We start from the raw sequence: 24,650 nt of genomic DNA, 5'->3' as shown, positions 1-24,650 counted from the left end.
GCTGCATGTGTGTGTGTGTGTGTGTGTGTGTGTGTGTGTGTGTGTGTGTGTGTGTGTGTGTGTGTGTGTGTGTGTGTGTGTGTGTGTGTGTGTGTGTGTGTGTGTGTGTGTGTGTGTGTGTGTGTGTGTGTGTGTTGTGGGGGGGACCAGATGGACATGTGTAATTTACAGACCGAGTGAGGTTGGAATTTCGAGACTTAAATAACTGTTAAGCCAGAGCTCACAACAAACAATTCTTCTTTTAACCGGTGCTAATCAAATCAGTGACTGAAACAAAGTGACATGTGAATGCTTTACATTGTGCAAGAGGAAACCCATAACAACTTTAAAAATTAAAAGTTACGAGGCCTGCTTTTAAATAGCACTTTGTGAAAACAGTTGTTTCTTAGCTTTGTGTCTATTCCTGTGGTTTTTGTATCAATCCACTTTGGTGGCATTAAACTGAAATATCTGGCTGCTGCCTAATGTTTTCCCTAATTATTGTACATGACCAGAATAGAATGGGACGCTACAGATGAATCAAAGCTGTGTCGAGATTCTGAAGCGATTTAGTGCACAGCAACAATAGTGCCCAAGGCTCTTATTTTGAAACTTTAGACAGGAAGGGCTTGTATATTTCACTCAAACCACAAATGTCAATCTTATGTTTGTGAAAGAGGAAAATAATGGGAAAGTCTCTAGGCCTCATTTTCTAGGTACCAAGAAAGTTACTTGGATACACTGCTAGCACGGCTTAATGTGTAAAACCGCTAAATCTTCAGCGTAGAAGATTATCCGTCTGATAACTATTTACGTAAACAAAGGCAGCAGCGAGGCAACAAAGGATTCAACAGGGTTGTTCTATCACAGTTTTGTCCCTTAAGTGTGTACATACAGCACAGCTCTGTGAAACTCTTGATCATTACCAGGGGCTGTCATGTGCACCACGTCCCTAACAATGAGCCTCTTTGGTTCGCACAACGGAGGAGCTCAGAGCTGATCAATACACACCAGCCATGAGTCACACACAGGGGTGCACAAACACACATGATCTGACACAGAATGTGATTCTTACGCAACACTGGTTCTTTGTATGTATCATTCATAACGAGGCAGACGCTCGATTTTAAACCATTATTGCTCTTTTCTCTTTTATAGTCACAAGACAAAAGCTACACTGGGAACAATGCAGACATCAGCTCTAAATGCTGCTGCATGTTAGTGTGTTCCTGTCTATATTTAGTGAAACAATTGAAACAATGGGCTTTTTGCTTTGGGTGTCTAGTCACCAAGAGCAACTGTTTATGCTGCTGTAGAATCAGTGGTGGTGGGTGGTTTATGGATGAGTGTTGTTGGATTTGATGAGGCGTATTCATTGAATGTTTTATTGGCAACAGGATAGAAAGAGTACAACGGATCAATATTGATGACAGTCATTGTTTGTGAAATTGCTTCTAGAGTATTTTGCACACATCGCTCACCACAACCTCCTCTGTTCCTCTCTTGTGTTACAGAACTCCATCCGACACAACCTCTCCCTCCACAGCCGATTCATTCGGGTCCAGAACGAAGGAACAGGGAAGAGTTCCTGGTGGATGATCAACCCAGAAGGAGGGAAGGGCGGCAAGGCTCCTCGCCGCCGTGCAGTCTCCATGGACAACAGCAACAAGTACACCAAATCCGCCCGTGGCCGTGCTGCCAAGAAGAAGGCGGCCCTGCAAGCTGCAGCCGCTGCAGCTGGTGAGGGCGGTGGAGACAGTCCCTCAGGTCTCTCTAAGTGGCCCGGAAGCCCAACGTCACGCAGCAGTGAGGAGCTGGATGCCTGGACAGACTTCCGCTCCCGTACAAACTCCAATGCCAGCACTGTAAGCGGTCGCCTCTCACCAATTCTGGCCAACCCAGAGTTAGATGAGGTGCCCGATGATGAGCCACCTCTTTCGCCTATGTTTTACTCCAGTCCGGGCAGAGCCCTTTCTCCTAGCATCCCCACGACAAATGGGAAAGCTGCGCCAGCTGAGCTGCCCCGCCTGGCAGACCTGGCAGGTACAATGAACCTGAATGATGGACTCACGGATGACCTGATGGATGAGTTGCTGGAAAACATCAACCTGGTGCCAACTACTCCTAGCCAGACCCCTCCAAATGGGTCCTCAGGGTTCAATTTTGGGTCCAAACCCACCGGGTTAGGCTCACCTACCACCGCCTCCTCTCCACCGTCCAACTCTTCTAATGGTGGAGTTAACGGCTTCAGTAACTCCATCTTCGGCCCCCACCCAACGAGTTCCTCTCTACGTCCGTCCCCCATGCAGACCATCCAGGAGAACAAGCAGACTTCTTTCTCCAGCATCAGCATGTCTCGCTTTGGTAGCCAGACACTACAAGACCTGCTCAACTCCGACAGCCACAGCCACAGTGATGTCATGATGACACAGTCTGACCCGCTGATGTCACAGGCCAGCGCTGCAGCCGTCATTTCCCAGAACTCTCGCCGGGGCCTCATGCTCCGCAATGATCCTGTAATGACCTTTGGAACTACCGGAGGACTTCAGGGCATCCAAGGTGAGCTGCTGCAGAGTAACAACCACAACCAAAGCTCCCTGAGATCTTTAAATGGAGGCCTGAACCTTGCCAATGAGGCTAACACTTTGGCTAATGCTAAGCAGCAGCTCTTGCTCTCGCCCTTGGGAGGAAATGGGTCTTCCTCCATGCAGATCGACACCTCGATCTTCCTGAATGGAACAATCAGCAGCAGTGGGGGGATCTGTCAGGACCGGTTCCCCACTGACCTGGACCTGGACATGTTCAATGGCAGCCTGGAGTGTGATATGGACTCCATCATCAGGAATGAACTGATGGACGCAGATGGCCTGGACTTTAATTTTGACTCTCTGGCCAACATGAACGGAGTCAGCAACTTCACTAGCACCAAGCAGACCTCCGAGAGCTGGGTACCTGGCTGATATGCTCGGGCCAGGAAGGAGCAAAGCAGGTATGTACGTTTTAAATGATTGTTGTATGTGTGAACAGGTGAACATATCTTCTTAGATGTAGGAATTAGGGATACAGTATTTCCAGGCCCCTTTTGTCAAAGAAATCTTAATTGCATCTGCATAAGTTACATTTGGCGGTAATGCTCTTTTCAAGGACCTCCCTGCCCTTCCAAGTGCAGGGGTGGAAAGCCTTAGACAGAGACGGCACCCTTCTCCATCCTCCCACGTGCCTACATAGAAAGGTTAAGACAGGGAGAGCAGCAGAAAGACCCCCAAAGGGAACAGAGGTGGCATCAATGACAACAGAAATGTAATTGAATTAATCAAACACAACATGAAAAGGGGGGAGCTGGGGTGGAGGTGGGTTGTAGAATGGCTTGCGGAGGAAGCAGCCGGGGTTTCAGGCTGAAGCTTAAATAAGGAGCCTTGTTTGAGCTTTGCCAATGAATACATGGAAGGTGGTCAGCTGAGCCATCAGCCGATGTGGGCTGGCTTTGAGATCAGCTGCTGTAGCTGTCAGGTGAGCTGAGGTTGACTTCGTGGCTGTAATGGCACCAGTGTTGACTGTGAGCACTCACTTATCACTGCAAATGAACAGTGTACAGTGGATTGGTGATTACCTGTTTTAGAACAGAGCTTATTGATGCATCCCTAGAAATGGTTGACATTAAGTTAAGATTGTTTTGAGGTACTGCACAGATACTCAGAAATTATGTTCTACTATCTTTCTCTCCCCAGGTCTGAACTGTGCACTGCAAGAGAAGATCAGATGTACAACATCCTTTTTGCCAAACCTGCCATCAGCACAACGTAAAATACAAACCCTATGTTTACAGAAGAAGACTTCCTCTTGAGAGCTTTACCTTTGCTCCCACACTGGTGAACTATGAGCGATCTGACAGACTCTAGTGATGCTGCACATATAAGCCCTCAACGCATCCTGTGAAACAACAACAAAAAGAAGGAAAAGCTACGTCAAACAATCACAACAAACTCACAAATCTTAGGGTTATGCAATTTTCCTTTGACACCCAGTTTGTTGATATCAAAGAGACTCTGCCTATCAGAAGGGGTTTCAGGCGGAAAGCAAGGACTGAATATCAAGCAAAGAAGGAAGATGTGCACAGTGCAGTTATTCCCGTTGAAGATATTAAAAAAAGTAGAAAACGTGTAAATTGAAAAAATCAAGAAGTTATGTGGTGTAAATCCTGGGACGTGTTATGTCGAAAAAAAATCCCTCTGTTCTCACCTAGTGATTTTAAATGTTCAGTGTTTTTTTGTTTTGTTTCTGCATCATTCATGTCTGTACAAAGAGAACTGGTGTATTGATAAAATGAAAAGATGGAAATAGAGTATGTTACTCATTTAGCAGCCACACATCCACACACACACACAGACAAACTTACACGCTGACCCAGTTTGCAAGATCTCAGAACCGTAGAAGTTAAACTTTCCTCGATATAAAGCCATGCACGACCCGTTTAGTTCTTATATCATGCTCGAAATAAACTGCAGCATACTGAGGGTTGTATTACAATTAGCTTCATAATACAACAATATTTTCTTCTTTTTTTGTGTGTATATCCAACTGTAAAAAATGTTAAAAAGACTATAGGAAGAAAATCTCATCGTGGATATTTGTACAGTGCAGGACAGTGGGAAGTTCAAGAAGGAAGGGGTGGGGGGGGTGGGGGGGTATTGTCAGTCTTTTCTTTGTTTTCTTCGCGTCTAGTGAATTCTGTTAAGGTCGTTTATCACAGCATATGATGTAGCCAAAATGAATACCTGTGTCCGAGGGTTGTGAACATTTCCACACCATAACAGGTGCTATGTAAACAGTGTTGAATCCTGTCCTGAGAGCAAGCCGTGCATTTAGTTACTTTGTTTGTTATTTTCCTGTTTCTACCCATGACCTGCAGAAGCCCAAAGCTGCAGCCACATGTAGCACGGCGAGGTCGAATCCGTAGACGGCGGCGAGAGCAGGGTTTTTAGGCTCATTCCTCTAGAAGCCATTTGTTTCTCGAGTAAAAACAATAAGCTATCTTTGTATATTGCCAAATTACTTGAAACAAACAGTAGGATATGCTGGCAGCCAAATCACAGCACGCACATGCACACACACACACTCATATACAGTATATATATATATATATATATATATATATATATATATATATATATACTCCAGTCACCTACATAGATAGAATTAAATAATACCAGGGATCTGTGTTAAGCTCTGCTGTTTTCTTGAAATGAGCTCGTGGGGCTTGTTATGCATATATATAGAATCACTCAGGGGGGGGGAAAGGGAGGCTTCCCATTTAAATAACATCAAGTCACATTCTAATGGTATTTTAACATTTCTTGATTGAAAAAAAAACAGTAATGCTTTGTGTTTGTGAACTTGTATCCTGTGAACTTTTGGCCGTTGCGATGAAGAGGAGGAAGCAACAGAAATGTCAGACTCCACGCGGTCTGTTATTTTTCGTTTTGCTGTCATAGCCGTTTCTCCTCTTGTCGGACTCGTGACACACATACACACATCCCCTCACGGACACGCCTGGTGCTCCCGCAGGTGACTTCCCGAGTAAGTGAGTGTGTGTATGTGTGTCTGTGAGCGCGTGTGTGTTTATCTGTCGTGTGTATTTTCTGTTGAATTAATCTCGCAAGGACGTGTAACCCCTCACTATCCCTCATGGTGCATACAGCACAGCCGACTGTATGCGTGCATGTATTTATGCATTATGAACTGTGTGAAATGCATATATACTCGCTGTATGTCTTTATGTAGGCTACTTGTGTAGTATTTGACCCTTGGATTTTGTGATACCTCTAAAGGTTAAGTTGAAGAAATAATGAACAACCAGGTAGAAGGGAACACTGTTACCAGTGATTTAATTGTTGAAACCAGATTTTGAAAATGGTGGAACGCACCATTGACGTAGCATCTGGACACCCTGGTACCCCATCTCTGTCCGGGGTAGTGACATGAAGTGTGTGACCCACTGTGTATAAAGTGTACAGATGTGTGTATATCACTTTGAGGCCAAGGGAGAGGCGTGCGCGTGCATGGTTGCCTAGAATGATCTACCGTGCTATCTGAGGTTTAGTGCATGACTTAGCTGTACCCCCCTTGACCCTGCCAATGGTGCCGTCCCTCGACAGAAATTGTAACACAGAGAAGGACCCTGTATCAAACGCACACTCTGTCTCAATTTTTTTAAATCAGGGCTTACAGAGCAGCACTTGAACCACCCTCCTGCATTTGAGGGGTTTATTATTACAAGTGTGTGAACATTGACACAGACACGGGGCAAAGCCTCTTTTAACGGACGTTCCTCAGCCTAGCACTTCTATTTATTCCACCTGGGGTGGAGTAGGCTCACGTCCCGGTGCTTTCAGTGAGCCGCTAGTTATGAACTTGACACGTTTGAAGCATCACCCGACAACGAGTTGGAATTTCCTACATCATGTCACATTTCAAAATTGTTGTTTTTTTGTTTTTGTTTTTCTGGGGGGGTAGGGGTAATCCTGAGCCATCACCCGAACTGCTAAGCATTTGAATGTATCCACACAGACTGTGCAGAATATTGCTTTAATCCTCCTGTGAAGACTGACAAGGTGAATCCAGGGAATGCTCTAATCCCTTCTATTTAAAGAAGGGGTTATAGATCCCTGATAAACTGCAAAGGGGATTCTCAATCGCAGGAGAGTGTTGCTTACATTTTGTACATTCAATGCATTCAAACGTTTTTTTGGCTTTTCGGGTAGATAGTTTAGTCACAGTGGATCAGGCCTTCCACACAGTCAGTCAGTGCTACTACTTCATTGAAGTACAGGTCTTCTCTTCTTGTGCTCAACACACACACACCTGCAGCACAACACGTGCAACTTTAATGCTGAGAAAAACAATAAAAACAATAAAAACAATAGGAGAGACATACCACTAGTTACCTTAATCACCTTTTTGGACGTTTCCTTTTCATGATCTTGAACCTTTTCCATCCTTGTACAGAGGCCCAGTCCAGCTCCCATCCATACGCCCTCTGAACTTTGCCCTTTATTAATCTTGCTTCTTCTCGACTTGATGTTAGTGGGTATTTTTCCTGTGTATTCCATTTTGAATTGTAATCTAGTTTGTATAAGAAATGGCGCGCATGTAAATAAAGCTTGGTGAGGCTCCACACCCTTTCCGTGTCCTTCTCATAACTCATTTTGTTTTGAATTGCTGCATGAACACAAAACAGTTATTCAGAAGTTGCAGCTCGTAGCGCAACAAGAGGAATTTCCAACCCAGCAAGGAAAACGCAGCGGCCCTCATCCGCCTCACATGTGCTGTTAATTCACAGGATAACTCACCAACTGTGCGTGAACAAATTTAACCTCACACTCCCTCCAGAAGATCAATCTCTCTCTCGTGTCAGTCTGGAGCGATCGAAACAGCCAAACAACAACTATGTTCTTCTCAAGTTCCTGGAAGTCCTCTTGCACAATGTTTGTTGTGTGTGAGGCAGCATTAAACGAGAGCAGACAAACAGCAACCCCCCCCCCCCGTGATACCTGACACTGGGGCTGGGTGCTTTTGCTCGGTTGTTGCGAAACATAAAGAGAACCGGGGGGGGGGGGCAGTCAGATCTGGGGTGTTGTGAACTTTCTCTCCAAAGTCTTTACTTGGATGTTTGAAACTTCCCACAGACACAAAAAAACATGGAACACAGACCCTGACCGGGCAGCTGCTCTGACCGTCTGCTCCTTATTCCCCTTCCTGTCTTCCCCTTCTTCATGTGTGTGTAATTTTGTGTGCATAGTTAGGATTTGATGACTACTGACTTTGTAAGAATTGTATTCCTGCATAACGTTTGAAAGAAATCTCACTCACAGGAGCATCAATTTTGTCTTCTTAGGGAAAATATAATAATATAAAGTATTTAAATAACAAAAAAGTGTTAATGAAAGCATGGTTTCTCATTAAATTAGTTTGCTAAGTGAGGGCCCGCTAATGGAATTCAATGCCACAATTAGTCCACTATCTATTTATATATATGATGAAGTAAGATAATCATTACGAATCGTTTAAGTATCGAAGACGTTCTACAACAAAAATATATCGTTCCAATAACTCATGATCCCCACCATTAACACAGCAGATTTCTGTGTTCGCAGTGTCAAAAGCATGGGGGGGGGGTATAGTCTGGAAAACGCTGCTTGGCTGGCGTCCTCCACTACCCGAGCTCGGAAACACCAGACAATATGTATATCATTTCAACAGTGATCAATAAGAGGATTAATGCCATGCTGTTTTGGTCACTTCAGCAATTTCTGGTGAAAACACGGAAGGAAATAAAACCTGTGTCACAGTGCCTGATAATCTCAGGTACTTTTACAATGAGGTCACGCAGTCTATTAGTATCTGGGACTTTCGGGGGAATTCAAACTCATGACTCCCGAGTGTGGACCTGTTAATCAAGAGTTGCTGTCATCATTCTTGCATTGTCAAAACAAAACCTGTTCGAGCCACCACAATTATAGCAAGGGTTCGAGGGGTCACAGGATAGTCATAGCACAATGATGTGTGAAACCCAAGCTTTGTTGTCATTATACAGTACGGTGCATTCATAGCCACACTGTCATCGTTACCGAACCCAGGACATGCATCAGGTAGCTTTGGTTTCACCGATGTGGCCTTTTCACTGAAGCTGAAATATTCAAAAGAACCTCAAACCAACAAAACGTCTCTCTGTCTGTTTGTTTGTGGCCTTCAAATGTTCCTCACTGAAGAGGAGACTTTAGAAAAGGATGAAAGACGAGAACGGGGAAAATACATTCTGCTGTGTTCCTTCAAACAGCTGATGCCAAGCTCAGGGTTGACTCAGAGTGTTCAAACATGCTTTGAGACTGAGGGAGCCGGCTCACCGCAACTGCAAATACCACAGCCACGTTTTAACAGCAGTTCCCAGTCGGCTGGTCACCTGACTGACTACATGTCTGGCCCAGCTGCAGTCACACATGGGGTCAGTGAGGTTACTGAATGAATGGCTGGAGACTCCTCTGAACATTCACCACCTCATCCCTAACATAGCATAATGATGGGCATCATTTTTTAGCTTTTAATTGATTTAAAATTAAAGGAGACATAATTAGGATGGAACTCTGGTTCATCATTTTAATTATGTTATTACTAGAAAAAGGTTTACATGCTATAATGTTCAGGAAACACATTACATTCATCAAACTTTCCAAGAGGTGCAGCCCTTGAATTGAGACACGGCTTTTGTCAGGAAGTGGAGCGGACTATTCACTATGCATGAAGTATGCAAATGAGTGGCTGTGTGATGTCACAGTTCCCTGGAAGTATTAGTAGCAGTACCAACAAGGAACTTCAGGAGAAGTGTTTCCTGTGCGGCAGAGGAGCTTTGGCCTTTTACACCCTGGGACCCTTTACATACTCAAAATGCCTCTGAGGTGGAGAGAAAAAATCTAAAGTGAAATAGAGCACCTTTTGAATATGTAAATGAAATGTTTTCTGTGCCATCACCTGTCTGTACAGTTCATTGTTTCTAGTTGTCTTTGTTTGTTCATTGGTTTCATGGCATGTCACGAGGGACTGACTCTGTTTATTTGCCCACATCAACCCACATTTCAGTTTTTTCTATTCACCACTGCCTTGTTCCGTGTCAGCGAGCTTCTATCATCTTTCTTTTAATGCAGCAAGCAATCAACCTGTGTGCTCAGAGAACACTGTATGCCCCACCCCCCCTCCCCCCAAACAGTGATGACAACAACTGAGCAATGCTCTGTGTGGGTGCACTGTGTGTGTTGAAGTGTTGTGTGTTGTATATGATCAGTGTCTTCATATTCCCCAAAATGTTAAACTATCAGGAACTCACGTTGATCTTACATGATTTTACAGAAGTAGTCCTAGAGTCAGACTGGAATATTATGCTAACTGACAGTGGTGCTAACGGACAGTGAGTCTTTGTGTGTATTTATGCTCATACAGAGTATAACATCATGAGTCAGAACACTATGTACATAACAAGCAGTAAAAAACTTTAGTATTGAATGTTATCGACAGTGTTTTCTACGAGAAATGTTCAAAAGCATGACTGACGTTTTGAATTATTATACAATGTGCCGTTTAGAAACTATAGTCATGTAACTTCTGCTAATCAGAATGACCTGCGGTTGATTTCACTTCATTAATTCCGCCTGACGTTGCATCAATGTTGCCCGGTCCCTTGGTGAGAAGGTAGTTTTTTGTTGTGTCGCAAAATGGTAATGTGCAAAAAAACATTTTCTGTTTGCAGCGTCATCTTAGAACACAACAGAATTCATACAATACCACTTCATGGTCCTAAATGTTTGTTTTTTCTAGCCTTATGCAAACAGAAAACAGAATTACTAAGCTGCTATAGCCTCCAGTCTTATGAATAATCACTGCACTACTTTGTTATATGTCCACCTCTAATCCTCTCTGATACCTCCTGACCTGTGACTAATTTCTGTCTCCTAATCCCAGTCCATGCACGGATGCACAGTATATTGCTCCACCTTAGGTTTGAGCCAGTTAAAATAGGTATGACCAACCCGACCTGTTAGATGTGGTCAGACAGCACATCCAACAAACCCTGTTTGAACCATAACAAAGGATTAAGCATTAATAACGCCGCCATTTGAAAAAGCAAAATAACAGGAGAGAGACTTTAGCGGCTGAGACCAGAGGATGAGGAGTCACTGTGGCTTCTGCCTTCCAGCACCATTAGTCATAATGACAGGTCGGACGACAAGTCGACGACAAGACGAGGAAACCGGCTAAACACAGACTCACAGGTGACATGTGTGATGCATGTGTGCTCTGACACCAGGTCCTTCACTCCCTACACTGCTGTTAGAGTTCTTCCAGCCGCTCATCCATCCATCCATCCATCCATCCATCCATCTATCTATTTCTTTTCTCACACACATACCCAAATGGAGACAGACTCACACAAACACACACACACATTCACAGAAAGAGAGAGAGAGACTGAGCGAGCGGGCTAATGAGAAGTGAGTCACCAATATGCGGTGTGGGGTTCAAAGTGTAAACAAGATGTGAGCAGTGATGGATCTGTTAGGATATGGCCATTAGTGGAGTCCTCTGGCCCCGGCATCGACATCTTAATTTCAATAGCTCACCTCACGCTATCTCATCTTGATACCTTACCTGTATATATACCTTACATACAGGCACTAACACACGTGCTAATTACTGCAGGCCTCACGGGGTCAGATCCATGACAGTGGAAAGACCTGGGAACTGAGAACTGAGCATGATACTCGTGTGCGCGTGTGTGTGTGTGTGTGTGTGCATGTATGTGTGTGTGAGGCAGGCGCTAAGTGCTGCAGTGGAATGATGTCATCTCTGTAATGGCACACTGGCACTGAGCGGCTGAGCATTGTCCCGCAGCACCTCCATTCACAGGCTGAGATCAGCGTCATCAGGGCAGATTATAGCTCGCACTCGCAGCCCGTGGTGTGATGTCAGATTGCTTCAATCTGTCACAGCCCTTCTGTGATTTGTGGCAACATCATCACCATGTATTCGCACATATTGCTTCTCGCAGGATGGTGGTAAAAATAATCTGTACAGAGGGATTTATACCTTTTTCCTTTGAGATTTGCAGCATGTGCATCCATGTGGGCGCATCACACGTCTGAATGTGTGAGGATGTGATCCGCAATGTGAAAAATTATCATCTTGAGGTGAGGTGCAATGAAAAGACTGAAATAGAAACGAGGGGTAGGTGAGAAGAGTGAACGAGGCTGGGTTAATACAAGAGAGAGAGAGAGAGGAAGAGTCAGAGGCGGCGGAACGTTGAAAATGGCAGATTTTTTAAATGACAATATTTACAGCGGTAGAAGTTCTGTAGTTATATATGAGCTGTAATAGAGCCTTGTGTGTTTGATCCACAGTGTTCAGGGCCCAGCAAATACTACAGCCAAACATAGACATCATCAGAGAGAGAGACAAGTAGCTCTTGGTCTATGACATCATCATCGTTCGGGCAATTATTTGGGGGGTATTTTTCTCAGGGTTTAATTGGCATTATGGGAATGTTATTTTCCCAGTATTTGTTGTGTGTCATTCTTTAATAATTTCCTGGTAATTTGGACGGAATACACAGTGGGGGTTATTTTTTCAGAATTTTTTATAATTATCAGATCTTTTTTTGTGTTTTCTTTTTGTGGTATTCCTCACACCACTTAGTCTCTCATTCAAACTGCTTTACAAACAGAAACGACAACAACTATTATTACTATCCTTCCAATATCTATACGGCTTGGGCTTTTCTTAAGTAATCACACATCACAGATACTTCAGCGTAAGTGTAAGTGGATGACGTCTCAAGAGCAATACATTACAACACACAGCTCTCCTAATAATACACCTTCTTCTCATCTTGTTTTGTTGAATCTCTCCTCTCCGACCACCTGAGATGGCTCTTTCAGGTTATCAACCATTATGTAGCATCGCCACGGATTCAAAACGATTTCTCTCGTACAATCTGAATCGATGGGGGTCGGGCCCATTGATGGGATTGAACTGGATAACCCCACACACTGGGAGTGCAGGAGTGGACTGTTAGAAGAGGGGAAATCATTGTGTTGATTGATGCTTTTCATTTGCTCCATTGATTTGTTTTGGACTTGTGAGACGCTTGAAGGAGTGATGTAATTTGAGACGTATATGATTAGTATTCAATTTATCTTATTGCGCCTGTGGATTTAAACGCAGATCAAATCAAATTTGCGACACTAAAATCCTGTTAGTCTCTTTCCCGTCACCGCCGTATAGGTCTGCTTCCCACCTTCCACTGTTTCCCTCTCACACCTCTTCCTCTTTTATCACATTCTCTACTGCTTCTCCACTGTCAGCCCCACTTCTCCTCAATAACAGAGAGGAAGAGGTTGATGCTGGGTCGAGGGCAGGGGGAGATGAGGTGGAAGAATCACGCCGGAAACAGAAAAGCTGCCCCGTCCCACCCTCATCTGCTCCTTCACATCAGGCCAGTAGCTGCAGAGTTCATCGCTCCCTCACACACACACACACACACACACACACACACACACACACACATACACACACACACACACACACACACGCACACACACACACACACACACAGACACACACACAGACACGAGACTGTGTTGTTTCCTCATGCGATGCATCGGGCTCAGCTTGCTCTCAATCCATTTGCCGTATAAGCCCACTAACCCCCATCGTGTTCCCATCCCCCCACCACCCTCTAGAGGTTGAGAGCATTACCTCCCGCTGTAGCATGTGGCTGCATGTGACTGCGTTACATGTCTGTGCACTGAGGGTCACGAAGGGCAATTACTACACTGTACGGCCTCCATGCTGCCGTTTTATGGCGAACGATTCTTCGAGAGAAGTGTCTGCGTGTTGATGTGTTTCACTGCGTCTTGCATCATCCTCCACTGACCTACATGGAGATGTGCTATCTTGCAGAGTGTGCTCATTACTTTAGATTAATGACTCGATCATGTTGTACCAGAGGACTGTGTGTGTGTGTGTGTCTGTGTGTGTGTGTGTGTGGCAGCAATTTGACACACTGCTCCTCTTCCTCACTCCTCCATTGACTATAATGGCAAGAATTCTCTTCTCCTCTTTTACGAACCATGGAAGAAAACCCGTCTTATATTCAGATCAGCCAGAGGCACAATTGTGTTGATTAGTGTAAAACTTCATTAGGTGCCGGGCCCAGTTTCATATAAACACATGACACAAGGTTGTTGTTTTGATGTTCTGTCCTCAAAAGGCCTTGTGTGTAAAACTGTAATGAGATTATAACTTCTTTCAAAGGGTTTTGTTTTTCACTTACAGTGAAATGTAATTATGTGAATGAAAACTGTTACACTATTACGTCACTGGGGCTTGATAAAGTTAGAAATGTTCAAAACACACCACTTGATTACCAGTCGGGTCAAATGGACGACTTCCCTGGACCCCTGCAGACCTCCAGGGTCCCAATACTCAGGTTTTAGGTTGTTTAGGATGTCCATCTTTCTGAATTTCCATCAGTAAAGTTTTTCTTATGTTTTATGTGTTATTAATGTGTTGAATCAAGCTCTAAAATATTAATTATTTTCAAATTACAACACGCTAATTTGAAATAAAGAAAACGGATCACAAGGTATTTAAGGGCATTGGTTGGTCGCTGCCGGGTCCGATTGACCCTGACATGTTGCAGGTGTATTGTGGAGGGTCAACTGACAGACAGACAGGCCGACATAGATTCCTCCATTTATAGTCAGATATGCTAAATATTAGTTCATGATGACTGGAAATGGCTGTTTCGGGCATATCATTGTATTATATTCATGCTTTGTGTGCCTGAGTAGAATAGAATAGATGTGATGGTGTGCTATTATAATGATTCATAGATGGGTCCATTTGGTGCACAGTCAGTATAGACCCTCTCCCACCCCCAACCCACACACACACACACACACACACACACACTCACTCACAATGTCAAGGTCACTCTGTTCCACACATCCATATATCTTCTTTGCACTGGCCTTAATGGAGGGTGGGACGCACACAAAGAATCAAAGAGAGAGGGAGAGGGAGGGAGAGAGAGTCAAAAGTATTGCTTTGGCCGTCTGTGTGTGCACATGCACGCACGTGTACGAGCTAGCATTCATTTGCACTCGCATGCGCGTGTGCTGGGGTGAATTATGGTCTTCCACTCAACATTAAAACCACCAGGGAAAATGCATACATAGCTTCATTACTCCCAGTCTCAATCTTCCCCGCCCTCCCTCCGTCCCTTCCCCATGTTAAGTAATGGTGGTGATGGCGTGTTGGCGGCCGAGACAAAGACGCACTAATCTACCATAAGGAATGAGCCGTTAGGGAGGAGAAGCCAGAGGCCGATGTGACATAAATCTAATATGGTGGATTCTTATTTATCATGAATGTGTTTTTGAGAGGTTAGAAAATGTCTAAATTGCTTGAGAAGCGATGGCCTGCATGGATGTGAATCTACACCAACATGGCCGGGGCTAACGCACCATGTGTGACCAGCTTAGTGTAAAGACCATGCACTGCATCTTGGGTCTTTATGTCCGTCTCATGTCTCTTTGTCCTCAGCATGTGTGTGACAGCATGCATGCATCTGTGTGCATGTGTTGACGTGTTTATGCTCGTGTGACAGTGAATCATTTCCCCAGCCTTGTCTTGAAGGCCTCTTTTCCATATGTGTTTCATGTGTGTTTATGAGTGTGTGTTCTGGCCTTGTGCAGCTGTGTGTCTGGATTCTTTTCTTGTGGGTGCGTTTGTGTGTGTCCATGTACAGTAAAACTTGCTGCTGACTTTGTTTGTGAAGTCTGCAGACCCCCTTGCATGAGAGCAAGAACTGCTCCTGCACATAAATTCAGTCACAAACACCTTCAATGCTTTGTGGTTTATACGTTTGCCGCTGCAGTCGTCTCTCGTTCAGAGATCTTAGCCGACTGTAAACCGATAGAACCTTTGATCTGGAACATGTGTTTTTTGCATGTGTGCGTGCGTGCAGGGTTGCGTGCAGGGACCCGAGTGGATGCAGTCACGGAGAAGTCTCCATCACCGTTAACCACCGGGAGATCGTGACACGATTCAGGGAGGAAAGAAATACAGCACAGAGAACAAAAGATAGGGCTTTCATGGGATGCACGGAGAAGGGCAGTTATGATGGTGTCACCGTTCATTGGCAGATATCGCCCAAGAGGGACGGATGATCCTCACCGTGTAACAAAGGAGATGAGGTCTGGGGGAGGGGTGGCAGCAGGACAAGAAGACCTTAGCCATGATGGTGGAGTGGTGGTGTGTGCAGCAGTTAATGTCGTGCAGGTTATCGTGGAGCTCCATCAAACGCCCCCGCAGAATGACATGCTTAAGATAGAACAGGCCATCCGTGTGGGTTGACAGTTCACAAGTGTTGAGTGTTAGTTTGAGCTGGACACGTCGAGTTTGTATAGAAATACTCAACGTGACACAACTATGTATTGTGTCTTTCCCTGTTTTGGGTACAAATCCATCGTTTTGTGTGTGTCTGCGAGTACAACAGGGGTCAAGGAGGATGTTTAAGTATTGCACACACCTGTCAGGATCCACCATTTCACTTTGAAAGACAACTCCATATTGAAATTAGCCTCCGTTGTTGCCCTGAGGCAGTAATGAACAGGTATGTGCATGTTTCCATGTCGAGCAAAAAATCTATGCAAAGGGCCTCATCTGGCAATGTAGAGGAAAATAACTGCTGGATTTTCCTCCTTTGTCCAGAACCACCCACTCCACCAAGTTTCGTGGAAATCTATCTGGTGGTTTCTGCGTAATCTTTGCTAATAAACAAATGGACAGGGGTGAAAACATAACTTCCTTGACCGATGTAATGACAGCACTAATGACCAAGAATGCACGCTGCTGCTCACATTGTTTATTAGCTGAGTATTATGTAACCATGACAGCTCCGTCTCTTGTTTGTGTAATTTACATTTAAAAGAATATGATGAATTTCCAAATTCTAATTATACGTTTTTTAAATGTACTCAGAAACAAAGGAGATTTCGAGAAATATCTAAAGAAGGAAAATATACGGTGAACATGAAGATTCATAATAATCCAGGTATATCGACGTTAACTGGACGATAAATCATTTTTTTGTTAGAGTCTGTCACAGCTGCTTCAAACAGAAAAAGGAGAACTCGCTTAACTTTGTCCTATAATACACTTATTATAATATTATATTAAATATTTATAAAATATTGATTGTAGAGCTAAATGATGCATATTTGATTCGCTAATCAATAAACATCATCCATAGAGTATCTTGTGTAACAAAACGATGACCACTATAATGCATGGCCATGATATCACCAAAGCTAACTGACCATTTCATGTATATGATTTGCTCCCAATAAAAGAGCCTTATTGCAGCATGGGTTAGAAAAGAGAAAGCACAGAAAAGAGCAAAAGACCTTGAAGATGTGAGGGTTAGTTAGTGTCGCACATACACAAAAAGACACTTACAGGCTCTCACTACCTAGTGTGACCCTGGTGAACACAACAAATCCTGGAAATGAGCGAGGCGGGTGCCGGCGGCCTTCACCAGCTCCCGTGTGTACTTGTTGAGAACAGCCTCTCGAACGCAAACTAAAGAAATTCACTTATTTTTCTTTATTAAATCGCATTTTTTTCCCAGGCCAAACAACAAAAGAGGTGAGCAAATATTGTAGAACACACTCTGCATTAGCATTTCATGTGTGAGTGCTCCACAGTGTGAGAAACACATACACAGGAGACATGTGATGACTCAGTTGGTGAATATCTGAGTGTTGAGCATGTTGTCACGTGGTCAGACGGCCGTGGTAAAGCAGGGGAGGCAGACGGTGAAACACAAAGGTCAGACAGGTCAGGACATATGCACACCCACATATCTATTCATAGAAACAGATAGAAGCTCCATCAGGATATTGCATTTTGATTAGCATTCAAAATGAGATGGACACGCCTCACTGGGATCTGTCAGGGCGATGGTAATCTCAGGGGAAACAGAGACCAGACAGTCTGTGGACCTATGTCAAACAGCACCTTATTTCAGATAATGCTGGATTAAGGTATTTTATTAGATGCTGTGTTTTACATAATAAGGATTTTATTCATAAAGGTATTTGCTTATTTTCTAGGAGTTAGATGTTGTCTGTAAAACAAAACTACTGATTAAAAAGTCACCAGGTCAACGAGGTGACTGGAGTGTCTCCCCATTGCAAATAATTGTGGTCTCGTCTGTGTGTGTGTTTGTGTGTGTTTGTGTATGTGTTCCTAAGGTGTGGCCCGGCTCTTGTGTAATATGAGCCGGTGTGTGTGTGTGTGTTTGAGATATTTTATCTTTTCCATGCACACAAAAGTAAACGACAGGACAGTGACTCTGTCTCGTGTGTCTCATTTACATGTCTGTGTGCTCCTTTCGTCTTTAAAGACAGTAGGCTAGTCTGGTTCTCCACCCTCTGACTAAAGAGTGTGGACAGTTGCTTCAGTTTGACATTTAAAACGAAAAGACAGTGCCAAGGAAAAAGTACAGGATCTCTAATGAATCTATAATATTAAGTGATTCTGTATTCCTCTTTGCTTTTACTTCTCTAATTAAACTGACAGCCAGCCCTGATGGAGTGAGAAAAGTGCTTGCAGTGAGGTATGAGAAGTTACTGTATCATCTCTTTATCTGCAGAATACACAATGTTCTTTCCTGTCTGAGACACACAGCTCTCCCCATTACAAACTTACTTCGAACGCACTATTTCATCTTAGATTTTTCTGACTAAGTACAAAAGCTGAATCTGTAATCTCGCTCAGGAGAAGTTTGATTCGTCATGTCAGTGCACACGCACCCCGGCTGTCAGGAACAAGGGAGACTGCTGACACAGCAGATACCCGGGAGCGACTCACTGCTGATTTGTGTCGTGTTCTCACGCCGACCTGCTGCCTCATAAAAACTTTGCTCTACTTCACTGTAGGAAAAGCTGAGTGAGGAGTCGTAAAAAAAAGCTGCAAGTAGCACATGAGCAGATAAGAACAGAACGACCTCTGTCCCATTAGGAGATCTGTGACCTGAGGAGTCAAGGAACACTACAGGAACTAGACTCTGACAGATCAGCTCACATTGCCTAATAATAAAAACTCATGATGGACTTTTTTTGTGACTGACCAAGAAAGTAGAAGTAACAAAAAGAATATCAGCAAAACATGAAATCCACTTTGTCAAAATTCTGTGGCATTTTCATTTACATCTCGTGGCTTTAAACCTAGAGCATGTGTATAAGAAGTAGAACATGCAAACCTTATTTGGGGGGAAAGTCACCAACCTTTTTAGGCTGTATTTATCAGACTTTATACAAATATATACATAAAGTTTTCTTCGTATTATTACTTTTATTTTGATGTATTGAAACTGTAGTTGTGGCTCTCTCCTTGTAGTCATTTAGAGAGGGGCCCGGTCAAAACATCCGCCCAGGGACACACTGCCCAGGTAGCTGTTAGGGTGGTGAGTGTTTTGAATATATTCATTTACATATATAAGTTTTCAATATGTTAATTATTGTAAATTTAGGATTGAAATAACACACAGTTAAATGTGTCGAGCTCCTAAGATTGTGTTGAATGACTAGTGTGAAAAATAAGGATTTGGAAAACTGGATTATGAAAGATAAGAAAGAATAGAAAGCATTAGGGGAGAGCGGGGTAATGTGGGACATTTTTTACATTTGCTCCCCTCTAGGCGAGCTAAAATGATATATCAGTAAAATTTACACATTTCCCATTAATTCAGGATGTTTTCTAGCAATGGAAATTATCAGAATGTCTTCAGGACAAAGGGCAGTGAAAATATGATTGTTTTAAAAAAAGTGGTCTTGTGTCCCACTTTACCCCAGCTACGGGGTAAAGTGGACCACTTACTTTTTCCACTTTAAAACTACCATAGTTAAAATCCCGACAGCTAGATTGACAACCACTAATATGGGACTAGTAACAGAATCATGGGGATTGGTCAATTAAGCACATTTAGGATTATTATGATTCATGTGATCTCTTGCACACCCTAGCTTACCTGCACAGGGACAGGGATATTGTTTTCTCTGTGTATTCAAATGCCAGTTCACGGCTCTTAACTGGAGCAAGGCCATGGAACTGGTCAGCTAGTTGTTTCAAGTGTTTGGCAAGCTCCTCCTCCATCTCATCTGTGAATATTCTCTTTACCTCAGCTACTGCACCCCAGGCTACTGATTTTACTTCCCCTTTCTCTTTTTTCTTTATGAATCTTTTGAGGGTTGTCTTGTCAATATTTCTATCCCTTCCACATTTTCTTAAGGACTTCTTTCCTTGCATGACCTCAGCGGCTGCACTCTCCATCTCTGCGAGGGGTGTTTGGCCCCAGGTTGTCTTCCTGGTGTATAGTTTCTTGGCATGATGGCTTTTCTACAATGTTTATGACATTAAAAATAAAACATATATAATGTAGTATAACACTAAAATATGTTTAAGACTAAACTTAACTTGTGCTTCATGGTGGGGTAAAGTGAGACACTGTCCCACTTTACCCCACAGCATTTGTCCCACTTTACCCCGAAGCCACAATTTTTGAAAAACAACATCTCTTATCAATTCAGGCTAATCTTCAGCGAGCATCAATCACATGGTTTTATATGTTGGAAGTTTTTTCTACCTGAATCAATTTGTTTTGACACAACAGTTGATTAAGGTCAAAGCAAGAAAATTTACTTTTACATGCAAAAAACACATTTTTGTGAAAAAACATACTTTCCACAGCACTTGAACCAACTTATCCTTCATTGCAAGGGGGGGATGGGAGGGGCTTGAAAACATAATAGTCACATGACCACAAATGTGTTCCGTTGCCTAGATACAGGGGGTGTTTCACATCCCCCGATGTCCCACATTACCCCGCCCTCCCCTACTAATCCGGGTGAAACAGGTCAAAGTAAAGGTTGAAGAGAGAATGGACAGAAGGACATAAAAGCGTATACCACTCAAGTCGGGGTCAAACGGGGACTGGATGGCGATGGAGTGAAAGTAGATCAGATGAAGAAGCCCCCCCCCCCCCCCCCCCCCGTCCTGCCAGCTGAGTGCTCCCTGTCAGTCTGAGCTTCTGGCCAGAGACGGAGCCAGTTGCCAGGGAGACAAGCCACCTTCACGCAGGACGATGGCTCCCACACATCAACCCGGTTGCTTCCTGTGACGTGAGCTGCTCTCTAACAGTGACGTGGCTGCACCATCAGCTCGTGTGCATGGGACAGTGCAGCTGCTGGTGAGAGGAGCATCATGTTTTAAGACCCACCTCCAGCTCTTCCTCTCTCAGCAGCGTCCTCAGGTTAACTCTCACTGTAGAGTCCACTGCTCTGCATGTTAGTGCCACCTGTCCTGGCAGCGTGTTTCACCCCCCCCCTCCCTTAGTGACAATGAAATCACAGAGACCATCTCCCTCCTCCCATTGGCTGGTGAGCTCCGTGGTGATGCCTCGTGATTGGGCATAGCCAGCCTGCACCACCGGCCAATCGGCTTCACTGTATCCAAGAGACAGGAGCATGTGAGGCTATTTAAATCCAACCAGAGGCTCACCAGACTGCTCAGATGTATATTTCACAGTATAACACTAAAAAGCCCAGGGGATGGGGGGGGGGAAAGGTTCAGTAGGGGACGAATGAGCAAATCCGGACAGAGCTGATTGGTGTTCAAAGTGGTCGGCCCATGTAGACGGGTTAAAGAGACCCAGAGAGGAGCGAGAGTGGAATGAATGAACTTCTGCATCGTGTTATTCTCCTGAACCCTGAGTTCATCCACATTATCCCTCGAATCGTGCCGCTCTGCTGCGTTTCCAGCCGAGTCGCCGCACTTCGACGAGAGCAGGGACGGCTTCGGTTAAATCGGACGGACAGAGGAAGTAAAAGATGGAGGTCGTCAGTTCTCCTTTTCAACTCGAGTTTTTCTTCCCGGGGGGGGGGGGGGCGGGGGGGGGATCCAGCTATTGATCTTTCATGCGGAGCCGGAGCGTTGCGTCAACTCGCAGTGGACCACGACCGCACGGGGAAACTCGCTGACGGACGCCACGTAAGTCTGCGGCCATTTTGTGCCCACACGTGTTGTTGTTTTTTTTAAACGTCATACTTTGTGTAACGACAAAATGGTGGACAAATCTGTATCCCGAGACAAAATGATTTTCGACGAGGAAAATGCAATAACTTAATTGTATGAAAGTGAGAATATTTGTAGTTGATCATGATTTATTGTTTATTGCTCATTCGACAGATTTTTATAATCAGTGATGAACTTTTTCTTTTTATCTTTTGTTGAAGTACAATTTCAGTCAGTATTTGCTCGGATAAATTTGTAATAATCAACAGAAAATTACGTTAGATTTTCCAGTTATGCTTTAACCAGTTTATATCTGTTCTGAGCCGTAGGGTTGCCTGGTGTGTCTTTAGTGAATTTCTCTGATGAATTAGAGGAGAGGTCAGAAGGAGACGACAGCTTCGACTGCTACAGTCCAAACTATAGAAATAACAGAACTAGACTGACTGGAAGTATCTGAATGGTTTTCAGAGAGTGGTACGGAAAAGGCACTGATCTTAATAAAAATTGAAGGGCAGGATAATTAAAGGAACTTAGGACACATAATATGTCTTTGCTTGATATCCGTGTGTTTCTCTGTGAAGTCATTTGTAATCTCTCAGCGGTTTTAATGTTTCAAACCGAAATAAATGAATTATTTTTGACATTTTCTTTTTTATTGGAGCTTTTTGTTTCTGTGACTTTTGTTGATCGTATGTCAGTATGTTGGTGTCAACATTAAAGAGATACAGAAAATATTTGTCCCATACTCTGACCTTTTTTTTTCCAATCAACATATTAGGTTAATGATCATGCTATGTGTGTTTTATATCAAAATAATGTGTTGAATAGGAAACACTGTTGACATTGTCAGATAAATTCACTTTTTTTATAAAAGTGAGAAAAGTAATGAGTTTAGCATTTTGTTCATGTTGGAAAATTAATCTTTTTGTACCTTTTCTTTCAGCTGTTTCTTTAGATCAGCTAATCAGTAAAAACATTCCACGACTTTTACACCTCTGTGATGGGCCTGAATTCGGTCAAATATTTAGTGCCCAGGAAAATCTTTAGATATGGACGTAGTTTTCATTCTAAGAATAAACTGAACAGTAATTTAATTAAGAAGGCCAAACTATGTCTTATGAGAAACATGGAGGAGCACACTTATCATTGTGGGTATGTATATGTATGTATATTGTTAGTTTTACATGGTGTGAACTTATTGATGCATACATCTCTTATCTTTAAGGACCAATGGAGGGATAGGTCAGCGATATTATTACTTTACATTTGTGTTGTTGTGTGATTTATGTTTTTTTAAAACACTGCTTTCAAACTCCTGTCAAATATTTTAAATCAATACAAGTAGTTTTAAACTCAGAGCTCCTTTATAGTTGTGTATCTGTAGGAAAATTGGCAGCAGGTTTTAAAGGAACAAAACATCTGGGTAAAATGACCTGTGGAAACTTTAGCCTCTCTTTAGCATCAGCTCCACAGCTGGGGCCACGCGCGTCCACGTGCTGCGCGCGCCCGCCGCTGCTCGTGCAGGTGCGCTGCTGTGACTGGTTTCTGCTGAAGCTGGGAAACGTGTCGGTGGTTTGACACAGTCCCAGTTTAACAGGAGGAAGCTGGGACTCCGCGTGGACCGACCACCGTCCCCGGCTGCTTCCCACCCGGGATCCCAGCGGGTCTAACGGTGAGTGTCATTCTGCAGGAGCCGGGAGCGAGCCTCGTTCTCCGCCGCCTGGACAAACTCTCTGTGAGTCGTGGAAAAGTTGGACGCACGTTCCACAGAAGCGTGTTTTTCAAAAGTTATTGCACCGTGTTAATAATGAGCACGTTGGAACTTCCGGGTAACGGGTTATTATGGGACTTGGGTTTTGTTGTCGAAGCTGCTCCCGCGGCGTTTGGTCACCATGGAGACGGAGCGTGAACGCGCAGAGGGACTTCTCTGTGCACTCGCATTTGAAGTTGGATAAAGCCACAGAATGTGATGCACCACCGGACTTATATCTTATTATTATAATTATCATAATTTAGGAAAAGAAAGCAGGGACTTTATTCTACATATTTTATTTCTATAACACTGTTGTTTTTATTTTATCAATCAATCAATCCAATTTGATTTGTATAGCCCATATTCACAAATCAGAATTTGTGTCATAGGGCTTAAAGGGATAGTGCCGATGAAGTGAGGGTGAAGTGTTCGAGTCCACAGAAACACTTTTGGAGTTTCAGGGTTACACAGCGTTGCAGCCAAATCCACTACAATAAGGTAATTGGTGATCAATTCTTCAAACAACACAAAAAAAATTCTCCATACTGCTCGTGTGGTGTCATCCAGGTGCCCGACATCAATCATTTAAACCATGTTTTAAGCTAAAAAGTCCTCGTGCTTTGATCTCAGAGACATTCAGCTAAAGACAGGGTGTAAAAGACGCCGTTTGAATAGCTGGGCTCAAGAAAAGTACAAAATCCTAAAGCTCTACACCAAATACTCTGCTATATTTAGTTCTTGTTAAGTTATTATTCTTCGCAGGCTGGTGAGAGTTGATGAGAACATTTGTCCATTGGAACAATGTGTATCTGGTCATTATGATGTTCTTTGTCAGTGAGGATTTGACTCCACAGCCCCTTCAGTAGCTTCCCTCCAAAAGCGATTTGGATTTTCTTTCTCATCTAAATCCAGAGATGTTTAATCCATCACAGTGAAATCGAGATTTTGTCCCACATCCACCACTAAAATGTTTCCTTTCCCCAATCCTCATTTTGTTTTAAATATTTAAGGGAGGGGGGGGGGTAGCACATTGAGACAGGATTGATAAATGTTGTTAATCAAAACTGAATGTATTGGTTTGTAGTAATACATTGTGGGACCTCAAAATGGGACCTGGATGTATCTCAGAGAATTCCACAGAAGCATTTTCCTCCTAATGTTCTTTTTTTGTTTCCCATTAGCATTTCACCCTGTAACGCATAATGAAGTCCAACCACTGAAGTATTTGGCA

General features: G+C 43.5%; 1 protein-coding gene and 1 long non-coding RNA gene across 3 annotated transcripts in view; both read left to right on the top strand.

Moving 5' to 3' along the window:
* Positions 1-7,158, top strand: part of foxo3b (forkhead box O3b) — a 44,682-nt gene extending 37,524 nt beyond the window's left edge. For both annotated transcript variants that reach the window (XM_053445755.1, XM_053445756.1), the window contains exons 3-4: positions 1,494-2,968; positions 3,708-7,158. In XM_053445755.1, the coding sequence (XP_053301730.1) occupies positions 1,494-2,939 (1,446 nt within the window). In that variant the 3' untranslated portion in view covers positions 2,940-2,968; positions 3,708-7,158. The remainder of the gene's footprint in view (positions 1-1,493; positions 2,969-3,707) is intronic.
* Positions 7,159-23,192: 16,034 nt separating this feature from the next.
* LOC128459833 (uncharacterized) lies at positions 23,193-24,638 on the top strand. The gene is made up of 3 exons (XR_008342160.1): positions 23,193-23,338; positions 23,809-23,917; positions 24,601-24,638. It is a non-coding gene; the product is annotated as an uncharacterized LOC128459833 (long non-coding RNA).
* Positions 24,639-24,650: the final 12 nt, after the last annotated feature.

This window comes from Pleuronectes platessa, chromosome 17, assembly GCF_947347685.1.
Source record: "Pleuronectes platessa chromosome 17, fPlePla1.1, whole genome shotgun sequence".
Taxonomy (NCBI): domain Eukaryota; kingdom Metazoa; phylum Chordata; class Actinopteri; order Pleuronectiformes; family Pleuronectidae; genus Pleuronectes; species Pleuronectes platessa.
The sequence above is the reverse complement of the archived record's forward strand: the minus strand, read 5'-3'. Positions and strand labels throughout refer to the sequence as shown.